The 16,694-nt window shown below is 44.3% G+C and overlaps 1 protein-coding gene across 1 annotated transcript; it reads left to right on the top strand.

The window, feature by feature from the left end:
* The first annotated feature begins 3,855 nt into the window (after nucleotides 1-3,855).
* On the top strand, nucleotides 3,856-16,358 carry stil (STIL centriolar assembly protein). The gene is given in 19 exon segments (XM_061239593.1): nucleotides 3,856-4,162; nucleotides 4,624-4,711; nucleotides 4,925-5,032; nucleotides 5,209-5,324; nucleotides 5,564-5,751; nucleotides 6,292-6,542; nucleotides 6,814-6,897; nucleotides 7,877-7,963; nucleotides 8,493-8,640; nucleotides 8,801-8,910; nucleotides 10,711-10,837; nucleotides 10,953-11,323; nucleotides 11,745-11,922; nucleotides 11,925-11,975; nucleotides 12,171-12,330; nucleotides 12,856-13,078; nucleotides 13,368-13,521; nucleotides 13,878-14,176; nucleotides 14,271-16,358. Coding segments are annotated over 18 exon segments (3,465 nt in total). The 5' UTR covers nucleotides 3,856-4,162; nucleotides 4,624-4,625; the 3' UTR covers nucleotides 14,995-16,358.
* Nucleotides 16,359-16,694: the final 336 nt, after the last annotated feature.

Here is a 16,694-nt window from a genome sequence, read left to right as displayed (position 1 = left end):
CATTATAATGGGGTTTTGTTTCACATTTGCACATGCCTAAGACTTGTCTAGTTTGATATGCCATAAGAATGGTTGCACAGTTAAATAATTCTCATAAACACTGGATAAGAAGATTCTCATCATCTTGAAGGAGGAAATGAAATGTAATGGAGCAAGGGGCGGCACACAATGTGTCATTTGTTATGTGGCAGCAGATGTGTTCAGACACAAAGGGACGGAGCCAGCTGGATCACAGATTTCACAGGCCCCTGACGTGGTGCTACACAACATGACGTCAGTCTGATGCACCTGATTGGAATATGTGATTGAGGATTTAGCAGTATTTAGTGGATCTGATCCCTTCACCCCAGTAAACACAACGTCCAAATTCTTGGAAAATCTGTCAGATATGCAGAACCATCCAATCATTATGATACATTTTTGTGCAGTAAATTAATTTGAATCATGAATTCCAGAGAGGTCCAAACATTTAATTCCAGAATTGTATTTTTCATTTCAAGTTCACATCAGTTTTCAAATGTAATAATACCCTTGACAATCTAATACCTTTCCATTCACAATATGCAGTTAACTTTAAGATAGACTTCCTGTTTTGTTGAATAGTGAAGACATTATCAACAGTATGGAATAACTTGGATGGAAGACTTTAAAAATGCAATCCAGCACACAGGGAGGCTGAACCAGTTTCGGCCATTCATTACGTCTATACCATACAGTGCATAGACCCCACATGAGCATTTAACTCATTTACTGTATATGCCCTACCAAAAATAAATAGATTACCTAAATCCATTACCTCAGCCAATTGTTTTCTTCCGTGAAGTAGATCACGACCGTCTGGGAACAGCCTACAGGTGGATTTGTAGTCCTGCTCAAAACTGTCAGCACCATGGAAATCTTTAGCTCCTGACTGTGCGTAGCAGGAACATGCAGCACATGATGAGTCTGCTGAGTTGGAGGCTCTGCGGGGATCCTGGTGACATACAGCAGTCAAAACGAATTCATTTTCCTCTCTCTCACTATGCATCGGTTATCCGGTATGTACTGTCCATTTACTGAAGTTAGTTTACCCACGGTCTTTCACCAAGCATTTCTACTTTCGCACGCACCAACTCTATCTCTCTCTCTCGCTCTCAATATTCTGGATTGGTTTGTTAATCCTTTCAAAAAATCAAGCGGATTAGCCTAGACAAAAATGAATTCTACCGCTGCCAACCACGGCATTAGATGTTGCGTAAATCGCTGCAATCTGTGAGCCAGTTCCACTTCGTCCACCCAGCAAACACGAAATAAAGCTTTGAGATTATAGTTACTAGGATTTTGGGAATTATATATATATATATATATATATATATATATATATATATATATATATATATATATATATATATATATATATATATATATAGCCTAGTTATAGTTGACCCAGGCTAACAGTTCCACAGGTGCTAATAAGTAAACAGAACACAAGGTAAAGTGTGCTTGTTGTAATATCTGGCTGCCCGTGAAACAACATAACTCACAATTAATGATACTATAGCTTGAATTCAGAAGTCAGAATTTGCAGAAGTGGACGTTTTGGATATTTCCTATTCCAGAAAAATGCTATCTGTTTTTTAAAATAAACATAAAAAATCATATGACTGTGGGATGTTCTCATAATCTATTATACAACTACCGCAGCTGGGATGTCCTTAGCTACACAGCAGCTGTCCAGCTACAGACGGAGTAAAAATGAAACGCTCAACCAAATAATTCAATTTGTTGTAAAGCAACGCCGCCTAGTGGTAACAGTCTGCAGTTGTAGGCCTACATTGTTGCCTGATACTTTATGCCTTCACCGAAAATAATTGGAAGCTTGACGAAGATAATTTGATTATCATGGCAAATTATAAATGAATGTCGTTTCTTCAAATACTATGCTATGAATGTGAATGAAATTGCGCCTGAAATTATCGTCAGTGCCATATTTTTGGGACAAAGACATATATTTTTTATTTGGCTCTGTACTCCACAGTTGTTGATGACCAAAGAATTCTCAGCATAATGAAGAAAAACACTCTCCAAGACGCAGGCGTGGATGTGTCTGTCACTACTGACTGCAGAAGACTACACAAAAAAGTGAACAACCGAGGCAAGATGTAAACCACTAGTAAGCCACAAAACAGAATGGCCAAGTTAGTTTGCTAAGAAGTACCTAAAAGAGTCTGGTAAGTTTGGAAGAAGGTCTTGTGGACAGATGAGACCAACTCATCTCACTTGTATCAGAGTGAGATGAGTTGGTCATCACTTGTATGATGACGGCAAGACCAAAGTATGGAGACCAAAATGAACTCCCCAAAAGCATTTTGGGGTCATCTGTGAAACATTGGGGGTAGGGGTGTTATGGTTTGCGTATGTATGGCTGCCACAGCTATTGGCTATTCATCATTGATGATGTAACTGCTGAAAGCAGCAGAATTATAAGTGATCCAAAGCATTTTATCTGCTGGAGTTCAACGAGATGCCTCCAAATTCATTGGACAGCTCTACATACTACAAACCAAACTGTATGAGAATGCCCTTTAATAACGGCTGTGAATCTGCACTTTAACCACATGTGAATTGTTTGATTACAGATCTAAAATTGTGGAGTACAGAGCCATGTGTTTTTGAAAAAGTGTTTTTGTTCCAAACATCACTGAGCTCACTGTAGCTATAGCCTATCTCAGCAAGCCTATAGTTACTCTCCATAATACGATTTGTAATTCATGAGACCTCATAATTTATTTATATTTGTGTTTTTAATGTCTTAGTTATAGGTTTAGGTTTATAGTTTAGGGGGGCACGGATGGTGCAGTGGGCAGCACGGCCGCCTCACATCAAGGAGGTCCTGGGTTCAAATCCCAGTTGGCCAGGGCCTCTCAGTGTGGCGTTTGCATGGGTTTCCTCCAGGTACTCCAGTTTCCTCCCACAGTCCAAAGACATACAGGTTAGGCTGATTGGAGAGTCTAAATTGCCCATGGGTATTAGTGTGTGTGCCCTGTGATGGACTGGCGCCCTGTCCAGTGTGTATTCCTCCTGCCTTTTGCCCAATGTATGGTGGGATAGGCTCCAGCCACCCTGTAACCCTGTTCAGGATAAGCGGGATAAGATTGGATGGATGTATTCTTTACAACTGCCTGATGCCTGTTTTTGATGTATAATTTCACAAAAAAATGCTTGACTGTTGAAAGAAGTAGAAGGATAAGATAGGTAGATATAGGAAAATTGAGAAGAAATTAGACCTACTGTAGCATGAAGAGCTTGTAAATGTCAATATTAGTAAAATATAGTATGGATAGAAAATACAGAGGTTAATAGAAAGTGAAGTATGGATGCAAGATTACAAAGTAGAAACATGGATTCTGAAGAAGTTTTACGCGTAACGCCAAATACACAGCCTCATTTATTGTGCCGTATAGCCTACTTTAGACCACGCCCGGGCGAGGCTACATTTTAAAACACATTTTACATCGGCGATTTTATACTCAAAATAGCCCAGTTGGGTGACTTAAACTGCAGACCTGATAACACTGATCCGACCTTTAGGTGTCCTATTAACAAAGACTTGACTGTTGTCATACGAGAGACGCCCTTATATTATTTTTGCGCACGCAGGCCCACAGTCCGCGACATTGAGCAGGATGGAAGTCGCTGGGCGGTTAATACTTCGCCCAATTCGAAAAGACCGGTGGGCTGGGCGCGTAGAATCAAAGTCGCTGATTGGCTAAGGTTTAGACTGTCGTGATCTACTATTGGCTGAAAATCTGGCCCCGCCATTGGAGCCTAGAAACAGCGCCACAAATTTACATTTGACTTCACGCAACTAATCTATTGATTTTGTGGTCGCTTTACTGCCTCAGTTGGACCGCGTTGCAAAGTGTGGCTCTTTAAAGTGAATTCTAGGAATTGTTAAGACAGCAGCCGATTATTCCCGCGCCTGCTACCGCTCTCGTGTCCAACTGTGGATTTGTTGAGGCTCATCAACTAACTTAACTTACTGTCTGCAGAGGGTTGGCAATACACACGTTAGCGCTTTAAGGCATCGGGGGTGAAGTCAGTAGTAAGCAAGAACCACGGGATAGCCACACAACCACGGATTATTTTCGACCAAATGAACAAACTTGACAGCTGTGTACTGGTAAGCTTAGACTTCATCGAATGTTGGCTAGCTAACTATGTTATCTTATCCACCTGTTGCTAAATTGCGTGTTTACAAATTGCAGCACGTTAAAATGACTGACTAGCTAGCCAGCCAGTATTGATAGCTTGGCTTTAGCTGTCTTCCAAACGTCGTATTACTTATAGCTCGATATAACTAACGATAGCAGAGATTGCTCGATTTTCACGTTTTCGTTAGGCAGCTTCTGGTCTGATAGCTAGCTAGCTAGCATATTATGCGGACAAAATAATTGTGGCTAAAACATTTTCTTAGTCGATATGTTAGTGGATTGTGACTTGTTGACTAACGTTGCAGCTACTGGCGACGTCACTAACTAGCTAGCTAGCTAACTTCTAACGACGTTAATATGCAAGCTAGTTAACTGCTTTTAGGTAGCAATTCAAAACCGATCTAATTTCTGCGTGTTTTCCCGTTTTCAGAAATGAGTGTCCCAATGAACTTTAGAGGGCTGCCTCCCCACATACTGGAGGGTGTTTACACGAAATCTGATCAGCAAAGAATATCCAGGTACTGGATTCATATTCCTATTGTAACGTTAATGCTTCAAGCTAATGCCATTATGTCAAATAAAGGGAGTTATAACTGTGGAGCTAGCTCACTGTTAGTTGGCTAATTTTACTATGATCGCCGAGGTAACGTTATAGATAGTTTAAAATAACGTCACTTTACTAAAGAAATATGAGAGATCGGTATCAAGTGTGGTTTATTTCTCCTCCACAGATCATCAGAAAACAACCTCACTCCACTCACCTTTCCCAAATCCAAAGTTGCTCTCTGGGACCCCACTCCTAATGGGGATGTGGTGAGCCTTCACCTCTCTTATTACAGGTGAACCACATTTTACATATGACAGCGAGTTCTAATACAAAATAAATGTTGACTGAACCACCGACTGAACCACCAACTTCGTGTTGCCTATAAATTGCCCAGAAGTTTCCCAGAATGATTAGAATCTGCAGAAGTGCATGTCTGTATCCAACTAATTTTGTTCTTGTGCTATGTAGGAACCCTACACTACTTGTGACGGAGAAAGCACTTCGTTTAGCCCATCGTCATGCTCGACAGAGTAACAACACAACATTTTCGTGCTTCTTGTTGGGAGCCTTGTCTGTGGAAAATGGTGAGTTTTTCCACAATCAACCCTTTCTAATTTGTGGTCCTACTTTTACCTAGACCAGATAGGAATTCACATCAAGTAGCTAATGCATTTTGAGAGTACACACCTGAATGCGAGCAATTGTTGAAATTAAGTTACCATCAGTTTTCATTATGTTTTTGTCCACTCTTTGTCCACTCTGTGTTTTTCTGTCTTCTTTACTGGGCTTGAATCTTTGACTTTAATCGGCTTTTGTCTTTTAGATGAGGAGAGTGTGACCTTGAAGTTAGATCGCTTTGACCCGGGACGAGAACAGCCAGGCTGCTTGGGAAAGGCACCGACGGCTGTGTTACCTGGGGACTTCCTGGTGCCCTGCACAGTCTGCACACAAGGCGTGCTGTCCACTGACACCATGGTTCACTCTGCTGATGACTTCAACATCTCATTCAAGGTAATGGGCAGGATTTACCATTCATTAAAGTAAAATAAATAAATAATTGTTTGAGATTCTCTTCACTTGCATCCTGTTTTCAGGTCAGATTCAACTGGCAAACATACTTGTTTTTGTTTTTGTTTTCTTCAGAATTTTTTCACCTCACAGAAAAAAAAAAGTCTAACTGTAAGCCTGGTAATCCACTTTGTTAAATTCCAAGCTTCAATTGCTCTTTCCCGTTTTGAAGCTGCTTGAGAGACCGTTTGTTAGTTGCCATGGGTTACACCAGGGACACAGACAACCTCAGCTTGGCAGTTACTGCAGCCTGTCACCAACAGGTGTATAGCCCCTCCCATAAAACGGATAATTGTTGTTGCTTGGCGTTTGTTAGACACTCCGTTCCTGGAAACATACCACAGACGTTTATATGTCATTAAAGGTTTGTTGAATTTCTATTGTAACAGCTGTCACCGATTTAACAAACACAGCAGAAATTACAATGGCAGGGATGTGCCATTTATAACGGCCATCTGAATCCCATAAAATTGTCTTTGGCAGATGCTTCAGCATGGCTGTTGCAGCAGAGAGGCTATGGAGCTATCAAAGCTGCTCACTCTCCGGGCTCACGTGGGCTGTTCCGAGCACTTGGACAGTGTGAATTTCAGTCTCAACTGGGTGGCCGTCACAATTGCTAACACACTGGATGCTGTGCCTGTGAAGCCAGTCCCCATCATCCCCACCGCCCTCGCCAGAAACCTCAGCAGTCCAGCTAGCTTGGCCCAGCCACTGAGTGGATGCCGAAAGCAGGGGTAAGGGCTGGCGGCATGATGGCTTTGAATCTCTTCTTAATCTGAGCCGTTCTTTAAATGTTTCCCTCATTTAAGATTAAGAATTAGTGTTGCGATATGTTTCCACCCTTGCCTTTTCAGCTGTGGTCCCTTCTCTATCTGTTGCCTTCTCTGCTTTCTACTTGTCTAAAATTTTTTTAAAGTTTTTTAAAGAATAAATACAAAAGGATGGTGGAGGAAAAAAACGCTGAATTGGCCAGTCATCGTGTCCCTCTTGTCATTTATGATGCAGGTTTCTGACAATGGATCAGACCCGCAAACTGCTACTGCTGCTTGAGTCAGACCCAAAGGCCTACACTCTGCCACTTGTAGGAGTGTGAGTATGCTTTAAAATACTTGCAGTTGGTGGATCAGTCACTATCCGTGTATTTTGTTGCAAATGCCGTGTCTTTACGCTAATTTCCATTCAGCTATACCTAAATATGGGATTTGGCTTTCTCCAGATATTCCTCTGCTCCATATCGGGCATAGTGTCTGTAGGCCTGTTCATTGTGCTGTTATGGAGTAAGAGAGGCTTGACTTGCATACGCCTCCAATGAATTAAAACATACTAGGAATGGCTTTGAGTTTTGTAATATTGCATTACTAGAAGAAACTGTACATCATAATGGGTGCTGTTATTGTAATGAATAATGCTTCCTTTACGGTGTATTCACATTCAGAGGCCCAGACTAATAACTGCAGATAAGGGCTCATTTGTAGCAGCTATTTTATTCCTAATAAAGAATTGAGCAGCACTTAAGTGCAAATTTCATGTTAATTAATTGAAGTCAACTTGGCAAGAATCTGAGTATGGCAGCAATAAATGGAAAAAAGACCCTTCACTCTTCTTTCCATGTTCCATACTCCACACAAGCAACTTGCACAGCAACTGTGAATAGCATGTCCTCATGAAATTTAAAAGGATTAACTTTGGCATGTGCCCTTTCATACTAGTTGTTAACACCGTAGTTGAGCCCTTGTCCTTTTAGAACAGGTCATCAAAATAGTCTTTCACTGAGGCATGCATATCTACAATAACTACTGTTGTTAAGCACCTCTGAGCTGACATGATATAGCCCAGGTACTATTCAACTCTACCAGTGAGAAGGTGACTCCCGCCTGCCTTTGTTCAGCTGTACCACATAATCTGCCGATTTATTTTGTTCAAACTGTTAACACAACTTTTAAGTGGAGTGAAACTTCCAGCGCTGAATGGCCCGTAGCTGGCGAGACGCTGCAGCATTAGGTGTGCGTCACTGCCTGGTTTGATTATATGTACGGATTGATCCTGTAATTTTCTCCCCCGGTGGCAGATGGCTGAGTGGCATCACGCACATTCACAATCCCCAGGTGTGGGCGTGGTGCCTGCGGTACCTGTACAGCTCCTCCCTGCAGGACAAGTGAGTTCAGCGTCCATCTGCCGCGTGTCCGTTTAGTGCGGGCCGAGGCGTCGCACTGCGCCTGGCTCCACGCTTAACCGTTTCCACAGGGACATCTGTGCACAATTTTCTGTTTTAAAACTGCATGGCAGTTAATACTGAGGGCTACAGGGTGTTGAAAATACGTCTGGTCTTTGCAGCAAGTCAGGGGTGTGTAAAAAGAAGTAAACATGCTTTCCTATGGAATTACTAATGGTCATACTCTTGGCAAAATAAGGAATATTGATGGGTAAATTATTCAGGCCAGTCCACACCAAGAACGATAACTATAACCATAACTGTCGCAATAACCATGTAAGCATCCACGCTGAACAGTAACATTCTGAACAGTAACATTCTGTGAATGGCCTCTCGGCTATGTCATCTATCGTTTTTAGCGTCACGCCCAGATGGAAATTCAGATGGATTTCGATTGGCTGTGAGTGTTTTAATTGTTCCTGCAGTAGGAAAAGACTCTTTGTTTCTGAAAGGCGCGTGGCTATTGTTTCAGGGTGATGTCAGAGGGCGGCGCGTTCCTGGTTGTCCTGTACTCGCTGACCCACAGGGACCCGGAGTACTACCAGTGCCAGCTCTACAGCGGGCAGCAGGAGATGGGCTTCCAGCTGCTCACGAGCACAGACACGCTAACTCTCTACAAGGTCTGTTGAATTTTTATGTGTTTTAACCTTTATTTAACCAGGTTAGTCTCTTTGAGACCTTGGGATCTCACTGAGATTCAGTGTCACCACTGGCTTTTACAGCCACAGCCCTGATATTCACTTCTGTTTTACTGACATGAGCACGGTGTCTCTTTTAAAGCATGTGGAGGTTTCTGAAGGAAGGGTTCTGCAGTTTGAGTTGAGCGCTGAGCACCAGAACCAGGAAACAGAGTTCTTCAAGGAAGTAGTGTCCCGTGCATCCATCAGCAGGTAGATCGCTTTCTCAGTCATCTCGCATCACTGGAATCGGGTATTTGTGTCACATCTACAGTGCTCAGCGTAAATGAGTACACCCCCTTCGAAAAGTAACATTTTAAACTATCTCAATGAACACAAAAACAATTTCCAAAATGTTGACAAGACTAAGTTTTATTTAACATCTGTCTAACTTATAACATGAAAGTAAGGTTAATAATATAATTTAGAGAACAAAATTTTCAGTTTTACTCAAATTAGGGCGATGCAAAAATGAATACACCCCACTGAAAGTCTCTGGAGCAAAGCTAAATTTTAGACTACAAATGTCTAATTTAACAATAATCAACCACAGGTGAGTCTAATTATTCATTACACAGGTGTCCAGCAGACTGTTGACTATAAAAGGGTGTTACTTCCCTTCCCATTTCATGTTGTTAGCAATGGCACCACATGGAAGAGAAATGTCGAGAGACCTGAGAAAGAAAATAATTTCTTTACACCGCAAAGGTGAAGGCTACAAGAAGATCAGCAAAGCTTTACTCATCAGTCAGAATACTATAGCAAAAGTGATACAAAAATGTAAAAAAGATGGAACTGCAACCATCTCACAGAGACGTCCAGGCCGTCTATGGAAGTTACCACCTCGACAGCAGCGTCTTCTGATGAGAAGGGTCGAAGAAAATCGGAATGCAAGTTCACTGCAGTTATCTAAGGAAGTAGAAAGCCAAACTGGGGTGACTATTTCTCTTGACACAATACGGCGTACACTGCAGAGGAATGGCATGCGTGGGTGCCGTCCAAGAAGGAAGCCTCTCCTAAAGCCCAGGCACAAAAAAGCCCGCCTAGAGTTTGCCAGGCCCCATGCTGACAAAGATGAAGACTACTGGGACTCTATACTCTGGAGTGATGAGACCAACATAAATGTTTTTGGAACTGATGGCTTCAAAACTGTATGGCGTCGCAAAGGTGAGGAATACAAAGAAAAATGCATGGTGCCTACAGTGAAGCATGGTGGTGGCAGTGTCCTTATGTGGGGTTGCATGAGTGCTGCTGGTGTCGGGGAGCTGCATTTCATTCATGGCATCATGAATTCACAGATGTATTGCTCTATACTGAAAGAGAAGATGCTACCATCACTCCGTGCCCTTGGTCGTCATGCACTTTTCCAACATGACAATGATCCTAAACACACATCTAAGGCCACTGTTGGATTTCTGAAGAAGAACAGGGTGAAAGTGATTCAGTGGCCAAGTATGTCTCCTGATCTGAACCCAATTGAACACCTGTGGGGAATTCTGAAGAGACATGTTGAGTATCACTCTCCATCCAGCATCCAGTCTCTAAAAGAGGTTATTCTTGAAGAATGGAAAAAGTTGTTCATTCCATGCCTAGAAGACTTGGTGCTGTCATTAAAAATCATGGGGGCCATACAAAGTACTAGATGTAGTAGTTTTTGTTGTGTGGTGTACTCATTTTTGCTTCACCCTTATTTGAGTAAAACTGAAAAATGTGGAATCTAAGTTATATTATTAACCTTACTTTCATGTTATAAGTTAAACAGATGTTATATTAAACTTGGTCTTGTCAACATTTTGGAAATTGTTTTTGTGTTCATTGAGATATTGTTTAAAATGTTACTTTTCAAAGGGGGTGTACTCATTTACGCTGAGCACTGTATATGAATTGTGGGTCTATTTAAGCAATAAGGTACAAGACGCTGTGGTATTAAAAAATATAGATTGCCTTTTTATAGGTTTGCAGAGTTAGGCTGTATGGACTAATTGAGCTTATTTCTGCCCGTGTCTTCATCAGAAGTACAGCAGTGTCCGCCGCGTGCTCTCCCCAGAGCAAGCTCTCCGTCACTGACCACGACTCCGGGGTGGAAGACGAGGACCTCTCCCCCAGACCGTCCCCCAACCCGCACCCCCTCAGTCAGCAGGTCTGTGTGTCTGTCTGTGGTGTTAACTGGCTGCCTTTAAGAATGGATCATTTTTGTTTCAGATCAGTGTAACTTATAATTTGTGTATATATTTTCTTCCTTTCCCTTTCCCCAGACCAAGCGGGTGCAGCCGTCGGTGCCTGAGTTGTCTCTGGTGATGGACGGCAGTTTTCTGGACGGAAGGAGGGGTGCAGGCCATGAAGCCGCTGCCCCTCTGGGACACTCGGGTCCTCCCGCTCCGCAGCGCAGGGGCAGCGGCGGGTTTCGCCCCCCAGAGCAGGCCCTGCCGAACGGCCCACCTCCCATTAGGAGACCCCTCACCCCCGTCATCCCGCAGGGAAAGGCCCTGAAGGGCCACACCAGCCCCGGCCAGCAGCAGCTCCAGCCCTGCCCGGGCAGGAAGTCCGGCCCGCCCTCTGGGAGGAAGAGTACGGGGGGCTCTTCGGCCTCCTCCACCTCATCGTCTTCGTCTTCCTCCACTCCCAGGTTGGGCTGTTCCCCCAACAGCTCTCTGCATCAGCACAGGCCTCAGCCCCACCCAGCGGGCCCCGCTCACAGGGGCGTGTCCCCTAGTAGTCCCCGTCCCCCTCACATGTCCCCCACCCTCACCCCGCCCTCCGGCTACCGGAGCCCCCGGCACAGCTCCGGCTGCCCCAACCCAACTCCCACCCACCCGCATCACCTCAAAAACCTCCACAGCACCCCCTCCCCTAATTCTGCAAGCGTACCCTACAGCTGCTGCCCCCACCAGCACGGCCATGCCCCCGTCTGCCTCTCCGGCCCCTGGCAGGGCATGTCCAGCACCCCCGCCCCGCCCCACAAGGTCCCCGGCCTCTCCGGCGGGGTCTGCTGTCCCCCGTCCGAAAGCGTGCCCCACCGCGAGTGCTGCTGCTCTCCTTCCCACCAGAGCCCCGTGCGCCTCTGCTCCCCTGCGGAGGATCCCGCCCCCCACAGGAGAGTGCTGCCGGAGCCCACCCCCGCCTGCCAGGCGCAGTGCTGCCTGGGCCAGCCTGGTTACCACGTGCTGCCGGCCGGCCCCGCCCTCCCCATGGCCGGGGGAGCAGTGGGCCTCCTGCCCGCCGATGCCTACAGGATCCTGGTGGATCAGGACCGCCAGCTGAAGCTGCTGCAAGCCCAGGTCCGAGCGTTTTCCCCCCCATTAATTTGTGCCTTATTCGGAGATGTAGACCAGCTGTTATTTCTGTAGAATCCAGGATACATTTCACACCTCTGTTCTCTCCAACCTGCTGAATGCTCCTGTATAGATCCGGAGCTTGCGGTTGCACGTCACTGCCTGAGTTTGGGGGTAAAGTCTGTTTTTGGATGCTTCCAGATCCAGAGGCTGCTGGAGGCTCAGGGTCAAGCAGCCAGCCCCTCTCCTCTGGCCAGCCCACCTCCTCCGGGGCCCTTGGAGCAGGCCAGGACCCAGCAGGAGAGCCTGGGCACACAGGCAGAACCGGCCAGGAAGAGCGTCAGTGTTGCAGTGTGCACCGGTACTGCTCAACAATTTCTGCTCCCCTCATACCCTGATGGATCTGTTATCACGTACCCAAATCTACTGTTACCCTGATCTAAATACGTTACAAAATAAAAATGATCTATATAAAGTAAATACAATGGATTCATCAAAATGGCCGCCTTCTTCTGCAATAACTGCTTGAGCATATTCATGCCATTCTTCTAGAAGGCAGTAATATAGTTCTGAAGGTTCACACCAACAGTGCACTAGACATTCCCACATATGTTTCACTTGCAGGTTGCTTCTCCTTCACCTTTCTGACCAATTCATCCCAAGCTAGCTTGATTTTATTTCACTTAATAGGAAATGGAAAGAATTTGTCCACTTTATTTTGCCAAACATGGCTTTTTAAGAACTCATTATTCACATTATTCTGTGACATTTGTTGTGAGTAAAGTGTATTAAAATGTTTGACAGGACGCTTATATTATGTATCTAAATAGAATGTGCGGATAAATGACTAATGACCCTAACTGGTTCTCTGGCTGTTACGATGCAGGAGCCAGCTTGTTCTGGAGCTCTCCTGCAGACTGCTCCTCTCTCAGGGACAGCTCTTCGGGGCCCGAGTGGCAGTCGGAGGCAAAATCAGGGTCCGTGTCCGTCTGTGTGGGGCCCTCACCCCGTGGCAGCATGGCCCCCTCACTCGCCGATGAACCCCCCCACTTCACTCGCCAGGCCGAGGACACGGACGAGCCCACGAGGTCACACCCCAACACCCCCAGGTAAGTCAAGCAATTACACGTTCGGAGAACGATGCCGCGGACCTGTGAGCTCTAAGACACCGTGTGAGCTCTAAGCTGGGAAGCCCTCTTGAATTATTTCCACCTGAAATGAGTTGTATGGTAACAGCTAGGCTTAGCGTCAACTTGATTTGTAAAAGGGTGGGAAATTAACATGCCTTGCTCTTGCTCAAACCCTAGGTGTGTGCAAGCTTCTGTGTTCAGTGGCTTGTGTGTGGTTGAAATAAAGGTGCTAATGGTAATGGTGTGTGTGGTCTATGTGGTTTGGCAGTTTTCCATCTGGTGTTGGAGGCCAGGATTTTCAGAGCGCAGTGCTGGGGGAGAGTGCCAGCATGTGCTACCAGTCCCAGTCTCCGGTCAGAGACGGGCAGTGTCAGGAAGCTGGACATGAGGAGCAGGACCAGAAGTTTTATCAGGAGCTGCTGGTGAGTTTCAGAATTCATCAACTTGATTTTAAATGTCAAATATTTGTTGGTGGTAAGTACGGTAGGTGTGGCTGAATGTTTGGAATGTGGAATCTGAAAGGTTATTATAGGCCAGAAGTATTACATTTCACATTTTGGAAAGCTGTCTTCTAAAGCATGTGTTTGCTTTGGGTGTTCATATTAATGCGTGGGGGGAGACCATTTTCATTTTTAATGTATTCTGCAAATGGATTGTTGGATCTTCTGGTCTCTCTGTTCTGACATTGAGAGACCTACCTGGTAATGGAAGGTCATAAAACCTGCAGTTTGCAGGTTCTCCAATGAAGCCTGAATGAGCATGTTTGTGCTGTCTCCAGGGCCAGGTGCACAGTCGTCTCCAAGGTTGCACAAGTGGGGATGAAGAGGAGGAAGAGGAAGCCAAGCGGCTGTCACACTCCAAGTCGAGAGAAAGCTTCTCTCCCCCAAAGTCACAGCCCCTCTGTGCCTTTCCTTCTCCCAAGCCTCGCAGGCAAAAGAGAAACTCCAGCCCCAAGCAGTCGGAGAAGGACCAGGTGCTACAGGCTACCCTCAGACAGCTGAAGCAGCTGGGTGTGACCGTGGAGCTGGACTCTACCGGCCGCAGCAAGGCAACCCGCACCACCATAGACAGCGCTAGGTACAGTGCCCTTCTTCATGTTCTTCTACTTTTTTAGTTTGAGAATTTTCTTCTTTCAGAAAAGTTTATTTGAATATGTATTTTTCCCTTCCAGCACTCTGGCCTGCATAAACCCAGACGCAGTGGTTCCCAGGTTGGCCCTCTCTGAATCTGTAGGGGCAAGCATCTGGGGTCCGAGCGGCAGCACGGATCTGAGCCTGGAGGCCAACGCCATCGCGCTAAAGTACCTCAGCGACTCCCACCTCTCACAGTTCTCAAAGGGAGCACGGCTAGCAGGACCGCTGGATGCCCACAGTGCATTGCTCTCAAGGGGAGCCGCAACGGAAAAGAGTGGTGTGGGGCTCAGCATACTATCGCCAAGCAACATGTCCTTTGCCACCAAGAAGTACATGAAGAAATACGGACTGATGGAGTGTGGAGACAGCAGTGAAGAGGAGGAAGTGGTCAGTGATGAGGAGGAACTCACGGGTTCTCAGCAGATGGAAAGCTCCGGGAACTTAATTGTGAGACAAGGTGGGAAAGAGGAGGAGAGGAGTTTCATCCTTAAAAACATCACAAATGAGTTACCGCACTCCTTCCCTCTACCCCTCCAGAAATCTCTGGATACACAGAGCCAGCTGCTCCGAGACTTGCGCCCAAAAATGCAGCTCCTTTCCTGTGGTGGCAAAAAAAGCCCTCCGAATGAGAACAGTGCACCCCCGCCCCCAGCAAACATGCAGCCCAGACTAGCAGAAACCCAGAGAACCTCAGGGTCAGAGGAGTCTATGGGGAACTTCCTTGACCTGAGCCGTCTCCGACAGCTGCCCAAACTCTTCTAACCACCTGGCAATGAGCACAGTGAAACAACGAGGGAAAATACTTTGGTTTATTAAAGTTTAATCTTAACACAAGTTTTAAAGTTTGGGAGTACTTTCAACAAAATGGTTTACTGGAGATTTCCTGAAATTTATTATCCAAGACTGAATTGTGGAAAACTATTTGTCTTGTTCAGGATTGACATGGGAAAAAGCTATTTTTGCAGCACTAATAGCACTGTAGCAATAACCACAGTTATTGAAACTTAAAGGAAACATTCACTTTCTGGATATTTTTTTATATTGTTTCAGTTTTGGTATGTGATGAAGGGTATTTTTGATATTTGCAGATGTTTCTGACTTTGCTTGATGATGGATCGTATAAGGCAATCATAAATTTGTGGTTTACAGCAAGAAATAATGTGCATTAAGTAACCTCGCAGCAGCATATACAGTCCTGTTGTGCCTCCAGAGGCTGTACATATGAACACAATTTTATTATGTCTTCATTATTATAAACATTATTCCTTGATCTTGGTGGTCTTGGGTGGCATAGGAAATACTTATTTTTATCTTGTCAATTTGCAAGCTAAATTGCCTGGTCTGTGTGTTTTGCTTTAAATTACTAGCCTGGGATTGCCTCATACCAGCCATTGTAAAGCTGAAAGACCATCAGAAACTTCTGTAAATATCAAAAGTGTTCTTTGCAGACCACAATGTTCTGGTCAATCAAAACCATACACACGAAAGCTACAATTATTTTTTTAAACTTCAGAAAGTAAACCATCCCTTTTTCAATGGTTTACATGTAATCTTAAACTTGATTGTACAGTGATTGTGTATTTACTTTTAAGTGTTTGTTTTTTTTATATTTAAAACCTCACCTACTATGGTTGTAATATTCTGTCCTATTTTTACACTGTTGTCATTGTACATTGTTCCGGTAGAACAAGTACTACTATTTTTTGCCACTTACCTTGTTGTGCCTTTTTAAAAATGGAATTAAGGACCTGGTGCATATTAAGTCTTGCCAGAGTGCCATGATTTACCAGCAGTTTTTTATTTTTTTATTATCACTGCAGCTCCAGCATTTCAATGTATGTTTGTCTGTGACATGGTTAATTTGTGTTTTGTTTTTTTGTGCCCAGGTTATGACTGAGTCTTTAAAAGGCCTGTAGTAAGAATTGGCTTTCGGAACTATAACTAAGGGGAAGGATAAAGGTGTAACTTCAAACAGCCCTTTTCCTCTCATGAATTTGATTGCTGTGAATAAAATCAGTATTATAACTTTATTTTATTGAAGTTTATATGCTTATTTAAGGCTGTGTGTTTTTTGTTGTTCTATTCAGCATTTATGTGTATAAATAAAGATCTCCTTGATTCCTTTTTTTTTTTAAAGTGTCTATTTCCCTGGAATAAATTGATGCAAGATGCAACAGGCTATTACTTTTAAGCAAGCAAATTGATTGCATACCAAGGCTAACTAGTAGTACTGAAACACATAAAACACATTTAAATAATTAAAAGCCAGAAGCACAACACTGAAACAGGATGGCTATGTGGAATGGTGAGTACTGCTAACTATAATGTATATTAGGGGTTAGATTTTAAATTCATCCTTGTCTCATAGGGAATATTTCACTGTGTCATTGAAATAGAGGTAATAAAGAATACATTTTATTTCTTTAATGCACTTCTTTCTGATCCCCATCTGCAACATCCTC

Source organism: Conger conger, chromosome 4 (assembly GCF_963514075.1).
Source record: "Conger conger chromosome 4, fConCon1.1, whole genome shotgun sequence".
Taxonomy (NCBI): Eukaryota; Metazoa; Chordata; class Actinopteri; order Anguilliformes; family Congridae; genus Conger; species Conger conger.
This window is presented reverse-complemented; position numbering and strand designations above follow the sequence as displayed.